This window comes from Chrysochloris asiatica, unplaced genomic scaffold, assembly GCF_000296735.1.
Source record: "Chrysochloris asiatica unplaced genomic scaffold, ChrAsi1.0 scaffold00107, whole genome shotgun sequence".
NCBI classification, from domain to species: Eukaryota; Metazoa; Chordata; class Mammalia; order Afrosoricida; family Chrysochloridae; genus Chrysochloris; species Chrysochloris asiatica.
The window spans coordinates 2,257,087-2,280,679 of record NW_006408625.1 but is presented as its reverse complement, the minus strand read 5'-3'; the positions used below and the strand labels follow the sequence as shown (position 1 = coordinate 2,280,679).

The window sequence follows — 23,593 nt, the reverse complement described above, 5'->3', positions numbered from 1 at the left end:
CATCCTGGAGGAGGTTTCCTTTCTCCCCTTTCCTTGCCAAATGAAACACAAAGATTGCCAGAAAAACACTCGGCTGAAGCACCTCTGGGGATGATCCGCATGCAGCAAGGGACAGAGAGGTAGGTTTCCTTCGCGACAGCGCCTGGCTGCCCCAGATGATTTCAAACACACCCTCTTCTGCAAAAGGCACTCACATAATGTCTGTTTATAAATCATACAGTGGGATTCCAGACATGGGAGTTTTCCCTACAAATATAAAAGAGAGAAGCACAAGAGACGAAGTCACAAAGAAGAGTATAAGGAAGACACATTTTGGATCAATGTGCGCCTTCCCCCCGCCCCCTCGCTTTAAAAGGACAATCAATAGAATAGAGGTTTACAAAATCTCATTGAAAAGTTAAGAATCCCAGTAAAATGATCGGTAAGAAGCAAGGTGATGGAGGACCAGATACGGAGTTTGGAACACTGAGGCGTCGCACTAGCTTTTCAAATGGTCAAAGCAAAGGGAGCCGGTCTGCCTGGGAACTAGAAAGACCATTCACATACAAACAGAATGCCTGACAGGGAGGGAGGTAGTGGCAGAGGGCTAGGAGATGCGGGCAGGAAGGGCTTGCGCATAGGAAGGAATGGACCCAGAGGCTCCCCTGGGAAAGATGGGCTGTAGCCCCTCTGCTTGTGCAGTCCAAAGAGACCCAAGGCGAGGGCTGCATTCACCGGGACACCACGGAGCTTATGGAATTATAGGATGTACCGCTGTTGCAGCTCGAGGCATAGGCCTCCTGGCCATTGCCATCCAGGTTTATTTTGAACACAGAGGACGCCTTCAGTAAGAAGTCTGCTGCGTCCCGGCGACCCAGCTCTCTCAGTTTGGACATGAGGATGCCAACCGTACTTTCAGGGTAGGTGGTCCATTCCTGGAGCAGGGCATGGACCGGGCTAGGGAGGAAATCCTTGGGCGCCCCGTTGTTGGTGTTGTACTTAGCTACGAGCTCAGGGAGGCCCAAGTTCATGGCGAGAAGGCACCAGTCCTTCCCCATGGGGTCAGGCGGGTCCAGCAGGCGACTGAGTTTCCTCCGGGTCAGGAGGCTCAGATCCGAAGCATGGATGTCCATCCCAAGGCTGGCCTGTGAGTAGACATCACGGCACCCAAAGCACATGATGCTGCTGAAGCTCTCCTTGTAGCCCCCCATGGTGTTTGTCAGAGAGGTCTCCTTCAGGGTCTGTGCCCGGAAGAAGTCCCGTGGCTGGTAGATCATGACGGGCTCATGATGCTCCCTCAGCTGCTGGGGGCTCAAGTAATGCTTCACAGTCAGCAGCCCAGGCAGCGTGGTCGCCATGACATTTTCGATGGTGCTGCACACCGAGTCCAGCAGGAGGCAGCACTTGATCTTTTCTGTCTCCAGACCACGGACCTGGACCTCGACGCCCTGGCCATGGTTAACCAGGAGAACCAGGAGCTCAGCCCCGCGGTTGGCGATCTTGCAGCCATTCACCCACAGACGGATGTCTGCGTCGCCCTCGGCACTCTGCTGATGGATCCACCGGCACAGGTTGACCTGGACCTTATGAAAGATGCCACAGGGGAAAGGTGTGAGGTGCTCCACGGGGACTATGCGCACGCCACCATAGACCATCACCTCGTCCTCCTCATCCGTCCAGGAGCGCTGCAGGTTGTCCGTCTTGATCAGGGAGGGGATGTCTACCATGGTGCCGCTGCTCAGGTCCCGGGCGCAGATGTCCATGGCGTCAAGGATCTGTAGCAGTTCCTCCACGTCGCTGTCAGGGACCAAACGCTGGATGTCCTCCACGGTGTAGCGGCCCCGGTAGTGGTGGAGGGCCCGGGGGGTCTCCACAGACAGCAGTTTCCCCAGGACGGTGGTGCAGAGCCAGCGGGGGTCTAGGAGCAGCACGTCCTGCACCGTTTCACTCTGCATGATGTTGATCTGCCAGAAGGGCGAGAGGAGGTCACACACAGGAACAAAAAGGCGCCATTTACATGGATGAATCTCAACAACCAAATACTGAATCCAAACCCACCAGCGTGAAAGGTCTGGGAAACTTGACTCTTCAAAAAAGGTCAGTGCAAAGCAAGATCAAACAAATAAGGTTGTTGGTTCAAATCTACCCAGAGGTGTCTCAGAAGACAGCCCTGATCATCATCTGCTTCCTAAACCCTCTGGAGCAGTTCAAGTCGACACACGCGGGGTCATCTTTAGTCAGAATCAACTCAACAGCAACTAACAATACAGAGCTGGTGTTTCTCTCTGGATCTCGCTATTTGGTGGAACACCATCTGTAATCCAACCACAAACATAGCTAGCTCCTCAAGGTTATGAAAGACAAAGCAAGACTGAGGAGATGGAGGATACAGGAGAACCAAACACAAGCTGGGATCCTAGACCAGAAAAAAGATGTTGGAGCGACAACAGATGAAGTAGGAAGAACATACGAGGGAGCTTCAAAAAGTTTGTGGAAAACTTCCATTTCCATTTCATTTCAGTTTCCATGAACTCTCTGAAGCCCCTTCACCTGATTCACAAAACTGGCCGGTAGGGTCAGATGTGGCTCCACAGACTAGAGAGGGAAGCTTCTAGCGTTTCACATCCTCAGAACTATTCATCCGATTTCACCTGATGGAAGAATGCGAAAGCTATGTCCCTTATTAAGAATGAGTACATAAGACCATTACAACAGGTCCCCCAAACATCACCCCAGTGCTAAATGTCACATGTCCACGAGCGAAGATTCCCATTGCCTTGTCACTTCTGGCAGGCATGGCATGATGGGGACGTTTAAATGTGTATCTTTGGATTGTGAATGATTTTTTGTTATCACTATTCCTTTGCCTTAATTTCTCCAGGCAGTGGCCCCTCGAGGACACCATACAGAACAGTTAGATCGACAGATGGCTGGTACTTTTGTTGTTGTTACGTGTCGTCCAGTCCATTCAAACTCACTGCAGGGTGACCGAGGAGCAGCTGGTGGGTTTGAACTGCCGGCCTTGTGGTTCGCAGTCCAGTTCTGATCCTACAACACTACACCAAGAGTCCAGTAGCTGTCACTAATAACAGGTGACCAAGGAATCATGAAGAGAAACATGTCTCCCAGTGCAGGGTAGCAATTAGGTTCCTTAATTCATAAAACTCTGGAAAACAAGTCAAACAAGGTCTCCTAATGTAAACTCAGAGAGCAGAGAAATTTAGTTCAGAAGTCATGTGAACAAGGAAAACAAACCTGTTGCTTTGAGTTGGATTCTGATTCAATGAGACCCCTCGTGTGTCAGAGTAGAACTGTGTGGCAAAGGACTTTCAATGGCTGACTTTTACTGTGAGTGGATTCAAACCTCCAACCTTCCAGTTAGCAGCTGGACACACTAGCATTTGCACCCCTCAAGAACTAGCTGCACATCTGGGAACACTATGGATAGTTCCTCCTCCGCTGGTGCATATCTCCAAGACCTCGGGATTTGGGGAAAGAAATGAGGCCCTGGAACCCGTCCCAGGCTGTTACCTCGCCGGTGCTGTGGAGCTGCTGGGCCGTACGCCGGAGGTCCTCCTCGCTGACCAGGGGGTTCAGCTGGTCCTGCACGTCGTACATGAACTGCTGCAGCGACGTCAGCTGGTTGGGCCCATTGAGTTTCCTCCAGGCAGGTAATGTGGAGATGATCTTCTCACACAGGTGAGTCATTGGGGGGCAGGCCTGCAGCACAGGGGACAGGCCAGATTAACTGCCCGGAGGGGGGGCTGACACATCTGCATCTCTGAAGGAATCACTACTTTTAGGGTGACCATGTGGCCAGTAAGGAGCAGTGCTGGTTCGGGGAATTCTCCCCAAGTCCCTTCCATGTGTGACCTGTGTTCTAGTCCCACCAATTCACCTGAGGTCTAGTCACAGGCAGTCAGTCAGTGGGGGCGTGTGTGCTGCTGTGATGTGGAATAGGATTCACCAGAGCTTTTGGACCATGACAGAAAGGACTGGGAATCCACTTTCAAAAATCATCCAGTGAAGACCCTGTGGATCATAATGGTCCGATCCCATTGAGCACTGGGTGGTCCTGAGCTGAGGTAACAACAACAACAACAACACTTGGTTGGTAGCCAACAGATTCATCCATTCAGAAGCTCCTTGGAAGAAAGGCCTGGCAATCTGCCCCCAAAAAATCAGTCCTTAAAACCACACTGACTGAAGTGTAGGGAGATGTGTGAACTCCTGAGCCCATGGGCATTGACATAGCCACTGGGGGTGAGAGCTGAAGGTGAAGCTGCCAATTGGTCTAAAGTGCGGGGAGGCATGCGTGAACTCCCAAACTTACAGCTAGTATCCATTTGACTTGGATGGCTAGGTGACCAGAACGCAACCAGATGTTTAATACTGTGAGAACGTGTAAACTGCTACCATTTGATAAACTTGACTTTTGTTTTCAGATGCAGTTGCTTAAAATTCTAAGCGGAATGGAAGGTTTGTTCAAATCAAGGATCAAACTTGTTGTATCAGTGTACTGGGTTGTTGTTGTTGTTTTTAAGTGCCGTCTAGTCGGTTCCGACTCATAGCGACCCTGTTTATGGGGGCAGAAAGCCTCATCTTTCTCCTGTGGAACAGCTTGTAGTTTCGAATTGCTGACCTTGCAGTTCACAGCTCAATTTGTAACCACTATGCTAGGCAATTTAGACACTGGCTATCAAAAACGGAGAGTGGTGGTGGTGGGAGCTGTAAAGGCATGAAGTGGTTGGCTTACAAGTGTTCATGAGTATGCTTAGTTCTAGAATGAGGGGGGTAAGGCAGAATCCTCACTGAATTATTTCCCTGTTTTCCAGATGGGTCTGGTGAAAAGGGGGCAGGGGATAATGGTGACAGTTGTAATTGTTAGCAGGATTAATTATGATTGTCACATTGTGATTGTAATTGTAAAAGATGTGTAATTAAAAGGGGGGAGTAGTTAATCTTTCATTTCAGGAACAGACGATCGATCCCAGGACCATCAAGAAGGAAGAGCATGAGATCCTACCTAGAAACGTGGTGACAGCAGAGATAGTGACAGAGGTGGTGCCATGGAGACAGAACAGCTGTAGACTCCAAGTCCATGGATACAGTAAGGCTCTGTTGTCTGCAGGCAGGAGGCTGCCTTGCAGAATGTGTGCTTTGTACATTTAAGTGAATATATATTTTTTGTTTTGTATGTGTACATCAAATATTTTTGCCTTGTTCATTTGTGAAATATAAAATGTAAATGGGGAGCCACAGGGAGGAATTGTTGCAGGGAGGGGATTACAATCATCAAGAAGAAACAAAGTTTAGGATTTACTGAATGTAAAGCTGATGATCTTATCTGTAAACCTTCACTCAATTCACAATAAAAAGTTAAAAAAAACAGCAACACATGGAGCACAGTTCTACCCTGACACACATGGACTCACCATGAGTGGGAATCCAGTCAACGGAAACTCATTGGTTTTACTGAGGCAGTTACTTTTTGGAGGGTTGAGCTTAAGCAGAACCAACTTCTCAAATATGAAATTTTGGGGGTCTTTTCCTTTCTACTGCTCATGTTCAATGGAAGATGAGTCTTTACAATTATGTTTTGGGACCTGTGGATTTCATCCCTCAACCAACTCTTATGTCAATAAGGCAAAGATGGACTGTTTACTTCTTGATCACAAGCTGAGGCTCCTTACCCCAGAGAAGCCTTCCAGTACCACACACAAATTTGTCCACAACCAACTGTTTAAAAAATTGCTCATACAAGCTGACCCCTAACCCACTTAGATATGGCCAGCATTATATGCTTTGTGGGACTCCAGCCTCTGCTAACCATAGAGGAGGTACAATGCTGCAGTTAGTTACAAGCCCAAGGAGCTCTCTGATCCAGAGATGCCTACGGAAGCCCCTCCTCCCCTTCTCATCTTTCCTGTGGGGAGGACGGACTTCCGGCCTCTTCCCTTCTGGTGACTTCTGCACAGATGGCCCCTGGAAGACCTGCTGTCTTGTGATCAGTTCTGAATGTCCTCACTACACCAAGGAAGTTCAACTCTTACTGCTGTCCTCCCTCCCTCACTACAGGGACACCTGCAGTCGCACAACGGCCACTATATGAGAAAAGAGAGGAGAAACAAGAGAGAAAGTCTTTCACAGTAAATTGGGTAATTCATAGGAATTGTTGTTAAGCCCTGGTGGCGTTGTAAGATAAGCACTGGACTGCTAACTACAAGGCCAGCAGTTCAAACCCACCAGCTGCTCCAAGAGAGAAAGAGGTGGGGTCGACTTGATGGTGGTGGTTGGGTTTGGTGTTTACTTGTTGAACTAGCTTCAATTTAGTTTAATTCTTCGTAACTGGCTTGAAATTAGTGTCTAATCTTTTGATTAGGTTCAATAAATCAGTTTGTGTGGCTGACTCATAATCAGCACAAGTTCCTATTTAAGAAACTCACCAACTACATGCTGCCCTGTATCATTAATTATGGAGTCCTGGTGTGGTGCTGCAGGATAATGCACTAGACTGCCAGGTAGGTTTGAACCACAACTGTGGTCAGTGGTTTAAACCCACCAGCAACTCCTGAAAAACCTTGGACAGGGTTGCTTTGAGCTGGAATCGACTCATTGTTACTCAACAACATCATTGATTATGGAGTACCCCACTTAAATTATTTTCCTATGTCAGCTGCATTTCACCTCCTATTCAATCCCTAACAATCCCAGGGATGCAGGGGGTTTAGCTGGTAGGTCCCGCCTGTCTGATTTCAGGAATACAGGGAGGGCTGAAGCATTCAACTCAAAATCTCCAATGACCTACATGCTGCCTGACCAAACCAGGTGCCATGAAGTCAGAGTAGAACTGTGCTCTGCAGAACTATCAGAAGTAGATTGCCAGGACTTGCTTCTGAGGTGCCTGTGGGTGAACTTGAACCTCTGACCTAGCAACGCAGTGCATTAACCATTTTCACCATTAAGAAAGTCCCCCTACAACTCATACACCATAGGTTGTGATGCAGAACTGGTGGTGTGTACACTTGGGGCCCTTCACCACTTGTCCCAACACTAATTGGGACTAAGTTTCTCCCAGTCCATAGTAGACCATTCATGGTCCCTGACTATGCCACAGTGTGGCACTCACCAGAAGGCGAGGGTATCTGATGTGAAAGGCAAGGGTTTCCTGAGAGAGGAAGGTTTCCTGAAAATCCTGAAGGCATGTCTAGAATGGGGAGCCAAATTCTAGATGGATTCAAGACTTGACATGTAAAAAAATGAAACTATATGCCTTGAATGGAAATTTCAGATAATGCACTGTATTTTTAAAAGTAGTACCAATAACCTCCAAAAAATTTCCAAAGCAATGTAGACTTACCTGACAACATAAATAGTTTTTAAAAGTTCAAAGGTCAAAAAACTGAAGTGGGATAAATATTCTTTTTTTTTTTTTTTTTTTGTTGGCTGGAGGTGGGAGGAGAGAAGTACACCAAAACACGCAGGAATATATGTTGATGTTATTAAGTGTTGTCGAGTTAATTCCAACCAATAACGACCCTGTATAGGGTTTCCGAGGAGTGACTGTTTCCGACCTTGCAGTTCAAACTGCTTTGCAGTCTGGCGCATTAATCCACAGCACCACACCAGGATGCCCAGGAATATATAGGAATATATAATAATTTAAATCACCAAAGGGCACATTCTGCAAGCCTGCCTCCTGGCTGCCAGCACACAGCCTTTCTCTTTCCATGAGTCTAGTTAGAGTCCTCAGCTCTCTCTCTCCATGTCCTCATCTCTGCCTCCATCTCTGGTGTCACTGCTTCTCTGGAAAGGGTCCCAGATTCCACTCATGCTCTTTCTCCTTTGATGGTCCTAGGGTCCTCTATTCCTGAAATGTAAGATTAACTACTCCTCCCTTTATGTTATAAAACGTCTACCTTTACAATTGTGACAATCACAATTATTCATGATTAAAAATTACTCAATATTGAATCATAAGAATCTAATCCCTCTCCTTTCACATTCCCATCTAAACAAAATGAAAATTATTCAGTGGAGATTCTACCTTCCCCTGCACACTCTGCAACTAAATTCCCTTTTGAAAACTTGTAAGTCAGTCACTTCACGCCTTTATTCCCCACCCCCACACCCCCCTTTACCCCTGCAAAAGGAGCTCTGGTGGCCTAGTGGTCATGAGTCGGGCTGCTAACCTCAAGGTCAGCAGTTCGAAACTACCAGCTGTTATGCAGGAGAAAGATGAGGCTTTATGCTCCCATAAACATTCACAGCCTCGGAAACCCTATACAGGGTCGCTCTGAGTCAGAAGCCACTCCATGGCACATCACCACCACCCCTGCATACAGAGGGGATAGGATGAAGATCTTTCTTTCTCAGTTGGTATTTTGAGCTACTACATCCATAAGTATAGGTTCAAGTTCATCAAATTGTAGCAATTTACACTTGTTTCCTTTATCAAAAACTTTTTTTTATCTTCTTTACAAGTTGTGATCTTTAAGCCATTGAAGCTAGGTCAAATGGGTACTATCTGCAAGTTTGGACATTCTTGTGCATCTCCCCTCACTTCATGTCAGCTGGACGCTCCATGGAGTGGGATAAATATTCTTGATGCATTTAGTAGATGAACGATTTGGGCTGTAAAGGGTTAATATCTGTAATATTAATGAAGCTCTTCAAAACTGGCAAGGAAGTATGCCAATTACAAAATGCTAGAAGGCTCAGAGGAATGTCCCAGTTGCACATGCTTGACTTTAAACTGAGCAGGTTTGTAGGTCCCTCTTCCTTCGCCCAGCAGTGCTGCATCACTTTAAGTACCCCTGCTTCCCTACTGCTTGGCTCCTCATTCTAGACATGCCTTCAGGATTTTCACGAAACTCTCTCCTCTCTTGACTTTACAGGTCAAGTCTTGAATCCACCAAGAATTTTTTTTTACACTATGTAAAAGTAGAAGGAATTCAACCTAATTTTCTTCTAGGCAAACAGAGAGTTATGCCAGGATTATTTACTAAATAAATACACCCTTCTCCCCCCATTAAACTGAGATAACATCTTTGTTCTATTTTATACATCTATAGACAGTGTGACTTATGTGTACACTAGCTATTCTGTCCTATTTATTTAACTGTATTTTATTTTATAATAATAATTTACTTTATAACACATTAACATTTTTAGAAAAAAAAAAAAATCCAACCCTCTCAACCCCAGATGGATGTATTAAATTATAAAACTTTAGAAAAATGAAACATTTAATAATATCCTGCCACTCAGAGAGTCCTGGTGTGGCGCTATAGGATAAGCACTAGACTGCAAGATTGGTTTGAACTGCAAAGTCGGTGGTTCAAACTCACCAGCTGCTCCTTGGAAACCCTACAGAGGGTTGCTATAAGTGGGAACCAACTCAAATGCACTTAACAACAACATCATCACCCACGAGCAGTCTCATGCCACTTGCTCACACATTATTTGATGTCTTTCAATAAGTTCATAGGAGTCCTGGTGTGGCCCTGTAGGATAATGCACTGCACCAAAAGGTCAGTTTGAATTAGAAATAGGCGGTTCAAACTCAGCAGCCGCTCCTTGGAACCTTATACAGGGTTGCTGAACTCGACGCCACTAAGTTCATAAGTGATAGAATGATGACTTTCCAATTTTTCTGCAGTTTTAAAGCTATGCCACCCACAAGAAATCAATTGTGTTGCTTCTGTAACTTTCAAAAAGACATTTTGTTTTTAAATACACAAACGAATGAGAACTTTACAAAATCTCAAGTTCAGTTTGTTGCAGCTCACAACATCCCGTTTATCTCCCGGATTTCTCCTTCTTTCTCCATCTTCCTTCCTGTCTCCAGCGCAGGAGAATAAAACCATGCTCATGCAGCCAACCTGCACTGAGTCCCCACAAAACTCAGACAGTTATGGATGGAATTGTACCCTCCCAAAATACACACTAAAACCCTAACACCTGTGCTGGTATGACCCTGTTTGGAAATAGGGGGTTTCTTTTATTATGTTAACAAAGTCATATCAGCATAGAGTAGATTCTAAACCTAATCATTATTGAATTATAAAAAAGAAAATGAAAAGAAGGGGAGTGATTGACTGTGTAGTCCAGGAGTGGAGGTCCCTGGGACCATCAAGGGAGAAGAGCAGAGTGCGGGGCCCTACCCAGAGAAACAGTGATGCCAGAGATGGAGGAAGAGACAATGACGTGGAAAGATGGAGTGGCTGGGGACTCTGGACCCAGATAGGGAGAGGGGCTGTGAGCTGACGACCGGGGGGCAAGCTTACAGGATATAACCTTTGGTTGGTTGATGATGCATGGAGGGAATTGTAACCATGGCAATGAAACAATATTTGATAGGATGAATGTAAAGCTAATGTTCTCCCATGTAAACTATCATATAATCCACAATAAAACATAATAATAATAAAAAGGTAATATAAAATAATCCGTATTTTAACGATTCTCCAAAATCAGAAGTACTATAACTCTCATGCCAGTTACCAGTTGCTGTTGAAAAGAAAAAAAAAAAAAAAAAGGGAATAGACTCAAATCCAGGAACACCAAGGGCTACTAGAAACTCAAATAGACATGGAAGGACCTTTCCCTTTAACCAAATCTTGATTTGAACTTTCAGTCTTCTGAACTGTGAAAAAACAAATTTCTCTTCTTTATAACCACCCACTTCTAGTATTTGTCTCACGGCAGCATCAAGCAAACCACAAGGGAAGCCCAGAGGCCTGACCCCCTCGGCCACTTGGAGTTTAATTCCTCCCAGGACGGTACTCACAGAAACAATCTGGCTCCGTATTTCTTGCAGGTGATTTCGAAGTACCTTCATGTCCTTGGACCCAGAAGCCCCAGCATCCAGAACAAACAGCTTATTAGAAATGTGAAGATCGTTTCCAAACCTACAGGGAAGAAGAGTGGTCCCGTCAGCAGGCATTTCCAAGGAGGGGACAGGTCCTGTGAGCCCTTGGGAAGGGAAGCTTTGGCGACCTGCACAGACCCCATCACCCCTGCTGTACCGTGGACTCTGCACTGTGATGCCAGGTACGGAGGCTTGGGGTCAGTGTGAGTCCTATCAATGGGTGCCTTGCTTTCCACAAAGAAACAGAAACATGGGGTGGAAAGAGTTCACTTTCTGTGATGCAGAAAGGCTGAGGAAACGAGATGTTGCTGAAACCTGATGGGCTAAGACTAGATAGAGGTATGAATCTCAAATTATATCACAGATCTAAAAACATTAACAGGACCCCATTTTTCATATTAGGAGGACAACAGAGGGGTGTCTAAAGTTAAAAACAAGACTTCAAATGGCTAGCATATTAAAATACAGTTGGCAGTTTTCAAATATTGGACAGGCCCTGAAGAGTGGGCATGTGTGTGTTGGGATGTATGTATTTGCACTGTGACCCTATGCATACGCCCATGTTTGAAATGAAACAAAAGTTTTACAAATAAAGACTTTGCTATGCAATGCAATCCAGTATTTTTACCCTGACCTACCCCATTCCATTCCACTCCACACATCTCATTCCATTCATTCCAAGACCCCTGAACGAGGTGTAGGCTGGCATGTGAGAAACATTGATAGATGTTCTAGAGAAAACCAACAAGTGAACCCAAAGCCCAAACCAAACAAGTCACTTAGGGCGGCAGTAATGGGAGGGGGGAAGAACGCTAGTGTTATCATGTGCCCTTCACTTGGATTTGATTTTGATTATGCATACTCACTGCTCCGATACAAATACAACAAAACAGTATGAGCAAGGAAAACAAGACCTTTAATTGCTTTATCTAGTTCCTATGATTTCCTGTTGCATTTTCTACATCTATGACGTTCCCACCTGGACCTGAAGACCCAGCGGCTGCCCCTTACCTGTTCCTGATCTCTTTCAGCAATGAAATGTCTTTGTCATAACCAAACTCGCCTCCAGCAGGACGAGGGATGTTCATGATGTCAGCGTGGGTGGCCACCAGGACAACACGCAGTGGGTTTTTCAGCTTACCGCCAAAGGCTTGGGGACAGAGAGAACATCAATTTAGAAGGTGGGTTCTTACCTGGACGACTCTCCTTCCGGCCTGAGGCAGGTCATCAGTGCTTTATGCCCTTATGCCCAGGTTGCATCCCCAAATCACTGAGTCCAGGCTAACTGACCCAGGACCCACTGATAAGAGGAACGCGGTCCTATGGTGCTGCTATTTGAAACTTAACCTTGAAGGCTGAGCTTCAAGGAAGATTAGAAGCGGACTAAAACCCGAGCAGGGAACAAAAGACAGCCTCGCCCAGATCTTCTCCAAGTATGCTGTCTGCCTGGTGAGGCAAGATGTAGTCACTGACCAGCAGGGCACCTTCATAAAATCAAAGACTCCCTGAATTCAGGCTCAGAAGAACTGCCTGCAGGCCACCATGTCTCATAGTGACGAGTATGCTTTTAAAAAATGTGAGCAAGAAGAAAAAGAAGCAACTGGCAGTACACCGAGGCAGACTAAGCTTGATTTGATTAACTATATGCTTTCCTGTGGTCCTCGTATGGCACTATAGTATAAACACTGGTCTGCTAACCGCAAGGTCAGCAGTTCAACCCCCCCAGCTTCTCCTAGGAAACTCTATACAGGGTGTCTATGCACTGGAGCTGACGCAACGGCACCAAACAACAAGTGCTTTCCTGGAAGTCAGAATGCCGAGTACCAGCAAAGTGGCTTCTTTAGCTGTGTGTCAATACCAGAAGCAATTTATTTCATGGTACCCTGATAATTCAGTCACTCGGTATGGTCCTTTCCCACCAAACATCTACTTTTTTTCTCTTGCTGATGGAACTGCAGGATGAAGTAGAGTTTATTTCTTATTATTAACGATATAAATGATATGAATCCTACATCCTACATCTTCAGTAAAGAGGTGTGTGCGTCCGCTGCCTCTGACTCATGGTGCTCCCATGCACAATGGGACAGAACGTTGTTTGGTCCTGCACCAGTCCCAGGATTTGTTGTGGATTGGTTGATAGTTAGAAGTTGATTTCCAGGCCTTTCTTCACAGTCCATCCTAGTCTGAAGGCTCCACTGAAACTTGTTCAGCTCAAAGCAACCGATGACAAGACTTCAGAGATACATGGGGGGTGGCTGAGCATAAGGAATTAAACCTGGGTCTCCAGCATTGTCGTTAAGTGCCGCTGAGTTGGTTCCAACTCTAAGCAACCCTGAATAGGGTTTCCATGGAGAGGCTGATAGGTTTGAACCTCCAACATTGTGGCTAGCAAGTCCAGTGCTTATCCTACAGCACCATACCAGGACTCCAGGTGAAGGTATAGACTTAACATAGTATTCCACTTGTACCCAACAAAAATAACCACAGCTCTAAGGCTTAGAAAGAAATTGAAAATTTACTATCAAAGAGATAACTCTGAATTGTGTCTTAGAAGCAGGAATAAAAACAAGAACCAAATCTACTGCCATGGAGTTGGTGCTGACTCACAGTGACCCCACAGGGCTGAGTAGAACTGCTCCTCAGGGTTTCCGAGGTTGTAAATCTTTATGGGAAGCAGAAAACCTCATCTTTCCCCTGAGGAGCGACTCGTGGGTTTGAACTGCTGACCTTGTGGTCAGCAGCCCTATGTTTAACCCACTATGTTGCCAGTTCTCCTTAGAAGCAGGAACAAAGGATCCTGAAATAAACCAGCAGCTGTCCATCATGAAGTCTCCAAGAGTGGAAATTCTAGGAGGATGCAGGATGACGGAATGGCATCAAGTAAGCAAAGCTGTTAGCCACAAGCTCGAGGGTCTGAGCCCGGCAGGGGGTGCGAAGGCACCAGGGGTGCGGGCATAGCAAAACTCCAGAGAGAGATGGCTGTCCCTCAGCTGCTTGTAGGGAGGACAGCCCCTCCCACCTGGCTCACCTATGGCCTCTTCAACAGGGACAAGAGACTTCAGGAAGCTCAGCCAGAAAACCACTTGGTTCAGCTGGATCTCATAGGGTTCTTCTAAACTAAAAACGATGACATGGATTGAGGTGGGATCATTTGCAGCAAAATAATCGTAGCAGCAGAAATACACAGGGTTTCCAGAGAACTCCCACACACTGAAATCGCCAACTCCTATGAGAAAGAAGCACACAGAGTTCCATCATGAAGAATCATCGCCAAATTCTGATCAGAGTGTTTCTTAGCACTCTAGGGGTTGCATGAATTGCTGGTTGCAATCAACTTCATTCAGGCTCATGGAGACCCCGTGTACTACAGAACAGAACTGAGCTCCGTAAGATTTTCTTGGCTATAACCTTTCTAAAAGCAGCTTGCCAAGCCTTTCTTCTGCGGCTCTGCTGAATGGGTTCAAGCCAGCATTTCGGTTAGCAGCTGAGGGGCATGTATCTCTAAGTCTAGTTCCATATCTGCATATTTTATCTATTGCTATCTAATTTCTTAAAATGCTATCTTGGCACACTGAGGCCCTGGCTGGAGGCTGGTCCATTCCCTGTGTTGAGCAGCTGATGGAAGTCCCCTTTTCAACCACAACCTTCTCACACTCCTGGACCACAATGCATCGTCTGAATTGCCCAGGGACAGGTACCAAACAACCAGGGGCAGCCCATACGCTCCCTGAGCCTCTAGAATGACCCAAAATGCCCAGGCCCCAGGAAGCCAGTGCAGCCTAGCTAACCCTACCTGCTTCCATATGTAAGCTGTCTCCTACCAGCACAACTTGTTGTCACTTTGTCACCAGCCGTTGTCTCCTGTGTGGCCCCCTCTCTCTGAGACCTGTGACTGTAATGAACTTGCTTGCTTGCCATGGTCTCTCTCACACTTCATCCCGCAGGATACCTCCAGTTTGTTAGAGCATCCATTTACCTAGAAATCTACAGATCTCTGGATCTGCTTGTCTGGTTTCCCAACTACCTGTACTATTATAGCCCTGTCTACGAGGGTTAGTCAAAAAGTATTGTGACACAATCATAGAACGCTTTATTAACAAAAATACCAAAATATGAAGCTATTGCTTCTGGATACGACCTCCACCTAAGTCTACACACTTCTGAAGGCAATGTTTCCATTTTTCTAACCCTTCCCTGAAAAATCCTGCTTGGTTCAACTTACAACACATTAAAATGGTTGCTTCAGCATTTTCAAGGGACTCAAATTGTATTTCTCTAAGATGTTCTTTGCATTTAGGGAGAGAAAAGATGTCTGAAAGGGCAAGATCAGGGCAAGAGGATGGATAGGGTAAGGTTTCCCACAAAATTCTTAAAGGACAGCCCTTGCTACCATCGAATGAAAGGTACATTGTCGTGATGGGAAAAAAATTTCTTGGTGCAACTTTTCTGACCTTTTTCTTACCGATTCAGTTTTCCATTTTCAATAAAACAAACAAACCAAAAAGCCTTCCTAATAAGCGCCAGTGATCATCCTGTGTCTTTTGAGAAAATCTATTGAGATGACCCCATTGGAGTCCCAAAAAGCGTCACCATAACCTTCTGAGCTGACTTCACTGCACTGAATTTAATTGGTCCCGCAGATACCTCCGGAAAGCCACTCTTCTGAGTGGACCTTGTTTTTGAAGGCTCCCTAACGAGACTAAGAGAATAACTATCTGCAGAACACCCATTGATTGCAGAGACATGTTTATGCATGTTTTGTTTGGAATAAATCTGTGCATGTACAAACTGGAACCCTAGCAGCAGTACCTCTGACTTACCCTTGTGTATCTATGGAGTCTCTTGGGGATAAAATAGTGCATGTTCTTGGCAGCTGAGAGGCTAGAGACTAGAATCCTTGGAAGAAAGGCCTGGTAATCTACTTATGAAAGTCAGTCAGTGAAACCCCTATGGAGCTCGGTTCTATGGTGACACATATGGGTTACTCAGAACTGACTCGATGGCAACAGGGTTGTTTTTAACGGGGGGAAAGACCACAGTGCTTCATTAGACTTGTTCTGGGTAGAAGCCAGCCATGTTGAGTGCTGGGCCACTCCCAGGATTGGTTTGCACCTGGTTCTTCCACCCTTAGCATGGAAGTGACAGGGACCATCTGGAGCCAGTCCCCTTTGGGGAGTGACTTGTAGCCTGAGGAAAGGGAAAGTTGAGGTGCTTCCCTTTGGCACGGGGGGAGGGCGGATCACACTGGGGGACACAGACACACACATATGGGCATTTCTATAGTCACATGTACCGTTCAGATAGGCATTCTGGATGTCGATGGCCTTGGTGGACTGGTCATCGGCGGAGCAGTGTGGGTGGTGGGGTGGGGCCACGAACACTTCCAGCATCCCTTTGGTGAGTCCCGGCTCGAACATCATGCTGCGGCTCCTGACGCTTACGTTCTCGCAGCCAGGGTACAGGTTGTTGATGCTCACTGAGACTGTGGGTCAGAAAGGAAGGAAGTTACACTTTGCACAGGGCACTGTGCTCATGAGCCTTGTTTTCTGGAACACACTCCACCTCCACCCTCACTTGTGGTTCAGGCTGGGTGTGCATGGGCCCCTCGTACACTTTCATCTGTTTGCTCCACCTTCCCCTGTCCCTCCTCTGCCCAGCAGTCAAGTAGGACTTGTGTCTCTCTCAGACTTCCCATCAGCTGGTGTCAGTGTGCCACACTGTGGTGACTTGTACGTCGCTGTGATGCTGGAAACTATGCTACCAGTATATCACATACGAGCAGGGTCCCCCACGTTGAGAGGTTTCAGTGGCCTGCTGATCTACTCCAAAAAAGGAGCCGACGAAAACCTTGTGCTTTACAACAGAATGGTGTCTGACTTACTCAGGTATGTCATCGGGAGGGAACACTCGTGAGAGGAGGTGTCGTGTTTGGTGAAGGAGAGGAGCAGTGCATGTGAGGGAGGTGCTCTGGGAGCTGGCGCAGCACAGGACTGTGATGCTAGACTCAGCACTTAATGCTGGACATTACAGCAACAGGCCACCATGAGCTGGAGCTGACTGGACGGCAGTTAGCAGTTACATGACTCTTTTTGTGAATTATGTGGTACATGGGAGAACATTAACTTTACATTCATCCTATCATATAATCGTCTCATTGCCATGGTTACAATCCCCTCCATGCATCATCAACCAACCAAAGGGGTATACCCTGCAAGCCTGCCCCACAGTCGTCAGCACACAGCTCCTCTCACTCTCTGGGTCTAAAGTCCCCAGCTGCTCCATCTCTGGTGTCACTGCTTTTCTGGGTAGGGTCCCACACTCTGCTCTTCTCCCTTGATGGTCCTTTCCCTTTATGGTCCCAGGGACCTCTGCTCCTAGACTGCAAAGTCAACCACGCCCCTCCTTTTGCTACATAATGTCTACCTTTACATTTCCAACCCTCACAATCAGTCCTGATAGCCGTTATTCACTATTGTGCCACATGAGACCTATCCCCATCTCCTTTCATCAGGCCCGCCCAGACAGACTGGATATTACTCAGTGGGGGAGATTCTACCTTCCTCCATGTCCTTTGGATCTAGGTTCCCTCTTGAAAGCTTGTAGCCAGTCACTTCTTGCCTTTTGTATCCCCTCATTTTGGGTAGCCAATGTCCAAGTTGCCCATCCCTGTCTACCCTGTGTATTGAGGGGGTGGGAATGGTCCTTGCTGTAAAGATTTTTTCCCTCTTTTGAGCTATGTATCCATAGGTGTAGGTCAAGTTCATCAAACTGTATCAGATTACTCTTTTTTTCCTCTTCTTTCTTCTTCTAGTTGAGCTCTGATCATCCAGCCATTGAAGCCAGGTCAAGTGGGTATTATCTGCAAGTGTGGGTGTTCTTGTTCATATGCCCTTTCTTCTTATCAGCTGGACACTTCACTCTCCACTCTAGTCCTCTGTGGCCCAGGAGTCCCCAGGTCTTGCCACACTGCTGGCCAACCAGGTCTCCACCTGGGTTCACAAGAGTCTATTGAACGTGGTTGGACTTAGTTCACAGCTTCATTGCTGTTTTTCCCTCACTTCCCCTTATCACATGACTCTTACTCCCTCTGGTTAGCTTCTCCACAAGCACCAGTTCCTTCTCTGGTCCTTTTTGCTCTAGCGGAGGTCCTATGGAGTGAACTGTGTCCTCAAAATGTTCCGCCAAAGTCCTAACACTTGTACCTGAATGTGACATTGTTTGGAAGGTGAGGCTTGCTTTTATTACATTAATGAGGTCATGCCAGTATCGGGTGGGTCCTATAACTCATCATTCCTCAGAAGTGTTTTATAAAAAGAGCAGAACAGACACACACAAGGGGAAGACAGGCACCGCGTGCGGATCAGCCGTCAGTCAGGAGTGCCAAGGATTGCCACCAGACACTAGAAATTAGCAGGGATGAGGGGAGGGGCCCAGAAGCCTGGTTTTGAACTTGCAACATTCAGAATTAAGAAACCTTACTCCTGTTGTCTAAAGATCCCACGTGTGGTCCTGTGTGTTACGGCAATACCAGGAGGCTTAGACAGGAGGGCATGGGTCTCCTCTGCGACAGTCTCTGGTACAACCCCATCTCTAGAATGTCCCTGTGAACTGCAAACTGCTCTCTCCTCAACAAGACCTGGGTGAATTCACCTGCCAGGGCTCAAGAGGTAGAGAGGAGGAGTTCCATCCTGTTCTTAAGACTGCTTCATTGTGATTGCTGTGAAGTGCCGTCAAGTATTAAGTTTTGTTAAAGTTTGCTTCAGGTGGAACGCAAACTGAGTCAGCGAAGTGGAGGGCATGGAATGAAACCATACTGAGTCAAGCAATGAGAAAGGTCCTCCTTTTCCAAGCATTCTCAAAGACCTTTCAACGACTCCACTCCCACAGCAAGTCTGCTATGTGGCATTACGTCATTAGCATTTCTTTCATACTTGCTTTGCTTTCCTTTTGATACGGCAACAGTATACAGCTAGATTGCTGCTGAGTGTAGTTATTGTTACTATTTATAGCAAGTGGTGCTAGTTGTCTATTCATGATGATCACCATGGATGGGTTTGCAGCCCCAAAAATATGTGTTCACTTGGCCAAGCCGTGATGCTCAGTGGCTTTGCAAGTTTGTGATGGTATCATCCTCTTCCGGGTGATGTGATCTGACGTGATCAGCCAGGCAGATGTAAGGGGTTTAGGATGAGATGCAGCAGCCGGAAGGCAGGTCACAGCTTTGGCTCATTTATGGGGAGCTTCCCTGGACTGTGGCCGGCGTCATCTTTTATCTTACATGAGCAGAGAGGAGAGAGATCTGACTATCAACAAGGAAGAGAAGAGTCAGGAGTGCAGTGAGTCCTTGGATCCAGGGTCCCTGCATTGAGAACCTCCTAGGCCCAGGGGAGGACTGATGCCAAGGAACGCCAGGAGATGCCCAAGGAACGCCAGGAGATGCCCAAGGAAGACAGGACCACAGATGTTGAAAGGAGTCTTCCCCTACAACCAGCACTCTGAATTTGGACTTCTAGCCTCCTAAACTGTGAGTACATTTCTGTAAAGTCATCTCATTTACTTGGGTCTTGCTGCTATAGTTGTTGTTGTTGTTGTTAAGTGCCATCGAGTCGGGTCCGCTGCTATAGTAGCACTAGATAAAGAAGCCCTGGTAATGTCGTAGCTTACGAGCTGGGCTGCCAACCCTGAGGGTCAGCAGTTTGAATTTAGCAGTTGCTCTGCAGGAGAAAGATGAGGCTTTCTGCTCCTGTAAAGATTTACAGCCTCAGAAACCCTGTACAGGGTTACTCTGTGTTGGAAACGACTTCACGGCACATAACCACCACTAGATAACTAAAACAGTAATGATTTTACAACAACTACATTTTCAAGTCAATGTATTTTAGGAAATTAAAAAAAAAAAAAAAGTGATTCCATGTAAAGAAAATACTATGTAAATGACAACACAGCACTTGTGAAGGTACTTTGGGTCCCATACGTTATAGGACGAGAGCTTTTCCTTGCTTGTCACGGCCGTGTGTAGCTGGCAGCCTGTCTCTCCCAGCAGACCTCATGTTCTGGGAGGGCAGAAGCTGGTCTGTCTTGTTCAGCCCAATAACGCAGGGTCTGCCCATTGTTATGGACTGAATTGTGTGTGGGGCTGAGGACCTCAAGGTTAGCAGCCTGAAACTACCAGCTGTTCCATGGGAGAAAGATGAGGCTTTCTGCCCCTGCAATGATTGACAGCCCACGAAACCCTATGCAGGGTTGCTATGAGTCGGAACCGACTCCACAGCACACTACCACCACCACCCCAGGAGTCCTGGTGTGGTGCTCTGGGCTAGTGCGCTAAACTGCAAAGTCACTTTAAACTGCAAGGGCAACAATTCAAACCCACCAGCTGCTCCTTGGAAACTCTGTACAAGGTCTCCATGAGTCAGAGCTAACTCAGTGGTACTTAACAACAATAACAACAACAACCTTATCCCAGGAATCCTGGTGTTGTGCTACAGGATTATGAACTGAACCATAAATTCGGTTTGAACCACAACATCGGTTCAAACCCACCAGCTGCTCCTTGGAAACACTACAGAGAGTACATCCATTATCAATATCTAGTTCCCAAGTTTTCTCATCACCTGAACAGAAATACAGGACCCCGAACATTGTGTCTCCCAGCTCCCCTCCAGGCCCTGGCAACGAGCAAGGAGCTTTGGTTTCTTCAGATTTGCTTGTTCTAGATAATTCCATAAATGTGGGATCACAGATGTGGTAACATGTCAGAACTTCATTTCTCTTTATGGCTGAATAAGAGTGGTGCAAAAGGTCAAGTGTTGGACTGCTAACTGGAAGGTCATCGGTTCAGAACCACCTGCTGCTCCATGAGAGAGATGAGGGAGTCAGCTTCTGTAAACCCTTACAGCCTCAGAAACCCTATGGGGTGGTCTACTCTGTTCTATGGGGCTGCTGAGAGCAGAAGACTTGATAGCAGGGGCTTTGGGGCATTTTGGTTTGTATAGATGCTCCACATTTTGTCTATCCCTTCATCTGTTGATGGACACTGGGTTGTGTCCAGCCTTTGGCTGCTGGGAGCCATGCTGCACTGAATGCAGGTATACTGCTGTGTTCGGGCATCACTGGCTGTACCTACAGGTTGATCCTGAGGGCCGATAGTTGATCTCTGTTGTTTGAGACTTTCTATCTGGAAGGGCCAAGTCCAAGGAAAACGTGTCATTTTATAATCAGAACATTCGTGATTCAGTACTTCTGCATCTGTGACTCTGATTTCAGCAAGACTCTCTCTTTGTGCATTGCAATTATGATTGAAAGGAGTGTGGATGCAGGGTCAACAGCTGGCCTGGACACTCCTGAAGGCCACCAAGTCCAACCGCGGCCCAAGAATACACATCAAAATGCTCTCCTCCTAGACACTAAAAGAAGACCAAGCAAATACCTGCCAGAGGGACAAAGGATGCACGCTGGTTCCTACCTGCTGGTCTGGACGCCAGGGGCGATGGGGGGAACCTCGTGGAGTTGGTTGAAGAGAGTCGGGGCCGCCGCCTCCGGAAGAAGCCCCTGAGCAGGCCGCACTTGAGGGACTCCACAAGGGTGGTTTTCCCAGAGCCCGAGTGGCCAAACAGCTTGAGTTTGATTCTCGGCTGGAGGTTCTGCGTGGGTCGAAGCTGCTGGATGAAGAGAGCACGGTGCGTATCCTGTAAACAGATGAAATGCAGCCTGTTCATTACAGAAATGCAAATGGCTAATGTGTGTGGAGGTTTGGGTCTACCCAGAAGGTGCTTTGGAAGAAAGGCCTGGTGATCTACTTCTGAAAACCCAGCCACTGAAAGTCTCATGGAGCACCGTTCTGCTCTGACACACAGGGGTCACCATGATTCGGAATTGACTTGATAACTGGTGGTGGTGTGACAATAAAGAGAAGGCCCGAGGACACTGTCAGCGCGGAACCTCCCAGCCCAGAACCCCAGGATGGTTTCCTTCCTGGCCTGCCATTCTCACTCTGCTACAGACACATTCTGTTCTGTCTTCATCACTGTTAAAGATGGAGGTGAAATCCATGTAACCTAAAATTCACCATTTCAGTCACTGGAAAGCGCACAACTCAATGACAATATTCTTTACTAGGTTTACAGTCAACACCACTACCCATTTCCAACACTTTTCCATCACCCCAGCCAGAAACTCTGAAGCCCATAAGCAACAACGCTGCCTCCCCTCAGCCTCTGGCCACCATGAGCTGATGTCTGTCTCCAGGGATGTGCCCATTCCCCTTGCATTTAATGTATACCGGACTGGCAAGAGCAATTCCTGGGACGCACTCGGTTTTAAAATGAAATTGGATCAGCCCTGTTTGAACAGAGGGGGCCGCCTGTTCCTCTAGGACACCAGAGAATCAAGCAGCTGGGAGAAGAAGGACCACTGTGAGCCACAGGGGACTGTGCTGTGGAAGTGGACAGGGACATGATATCCTTTTCATTTTCTTTTTTCTCAGGCCTTTGGGGAGGAGAGATGGAGAGAAGAAGGCATGTTCCTAACGGGCCCATGTACCATTCATTTATTCATTCGTGCAGGAGAACCTACAGGGTATCTCAAGTGCTCAGCACAGGGCGAGGAAGGGAAAGGTCTAGACACATCTCAAACCCACAGTCTTGAAGAGATATATAAACAATTTTACTTCAAATATAACTTATGTGCTTAGATAGGATGGGTTTACAAGAGGTTCTATGAACCGAGAACCTTAGTTACAGGTCTATACAGCTCCCTGGCTTCATCATTCCACTTTGCACCAGCTCCGGCCCAACTGAGTTGTCCGCTCCCAGACCAAAATTCACCCCTACCCAAGATGATACCCTTTATTTTAGCCTATTAACTTCCACACATCCCACAAGCCCTGTCTGTCGGGACATCTCCTTCAGAAGTTTGCCCCACAGGCCCTCTTCCTCTGGGCTCCTGCACTGGCCCATGGATGCGACCTGCAGTGAGAAGGAATATCCAGGAAGTCCCCAACTTACCAAGCATTTGAGTTACAATGATCCAATCTTAGGACAATCTTATTGCAATGTATTTTTTAAAATATCTTATCACAAGTAATATGTACAACGTACAATGTGAAAATATTTGGGGAGCTTCCAAAGTTCATGGAAAAAATGGAATCAAAAGATAATCAATCTTTCCAAAAACTTTTTAAAGTCCCCTCATATCTAAGCACATACGTAATGTTTCCAACCCCCAAAGACACACCAAGATTGGATTTATAAAGGTACTGATAATAAAAGACAGCAATAATGAAAATTTTAAAAGAGAGAGAGAGAGATTCGACTGATGTCAGAACCAATTTATGGTACAATTGTCGCAATGGAATTCTATCATAAGTTAGAGACTACCTCCCTGTCATAAAACCTCTGAGAGCTGAACTCAGACAGGCTGCCTTGGTTTTCCAGGTGTTTCAGGTTTTCCACCGTGGACAAGGTCCACTCTTACTAGTTTGTGTTGCTTCTTTACTGGAAAGTATTTAAGGTTCCCTACTCCAACAGGTTTCGGCCTTATACAGGTTCCAATCTTCGAAGGTAATACTGTAATTATGTGGCAATCTCCCCTTCTACACTGGGAGCTAACTGGAGGGTACAGATTGTACCCCTACTGCCTGGACATGCAGATGCTCAACAAACTGTCGTTGTCACTGTTACCTGGTATAGACCCTGGCTCATGGTGTCCTCATGTACAACAGGACCGAACCGTTGTGATCCA

General features: G+C 46.7%; 1 protein-coding gene across 1 annotated transcript in view; it reads right to left on the bottom strand.

The window, feature by feature from the left end:
- Positions 1 to 710: 710 nt before the first annotated feature.
- Positions 711 to 23,593, bottom strand: part of DAPK1 (death-associated protein kinase 1) — a 274,182-nt gene continuing 251,299 nt past the window's right edge. Inside the window, exons 19-25 of the mRNA XM_006867630.1 lie at positions 21,318 to 21,540; positions 16,146 to 16,334; positions 13,881 to 14,078; positions 11,864 to 12,002; positions 10,772 to 10,892; positions 3,511 to 3,699; positions 711 to 1,943 (exon numbers count right to left, since the gene is read on the bottom strand). Of these exons, the coding sequence (XP_006867692.1) occupies positions 711 to 1,943; positions 3,511 to 3,699; positions 10,772 to 10,892; positions 11,864 to 12,002; positions 13,881 to 14,078; positions 16,146 to 16,334; positions 21,318 to 21,540 (2,292 nt within the window). The remainder of the gene's footprint in view (positions 1,944 to 3,510; positions 3,700 to 10,771; positions 10,893 to 11,863; positions 12,003 to 13,880; positions 14,079 to 16,145; positions 16,335 to 21,317; positions 21,541 to 23,593) is intronic.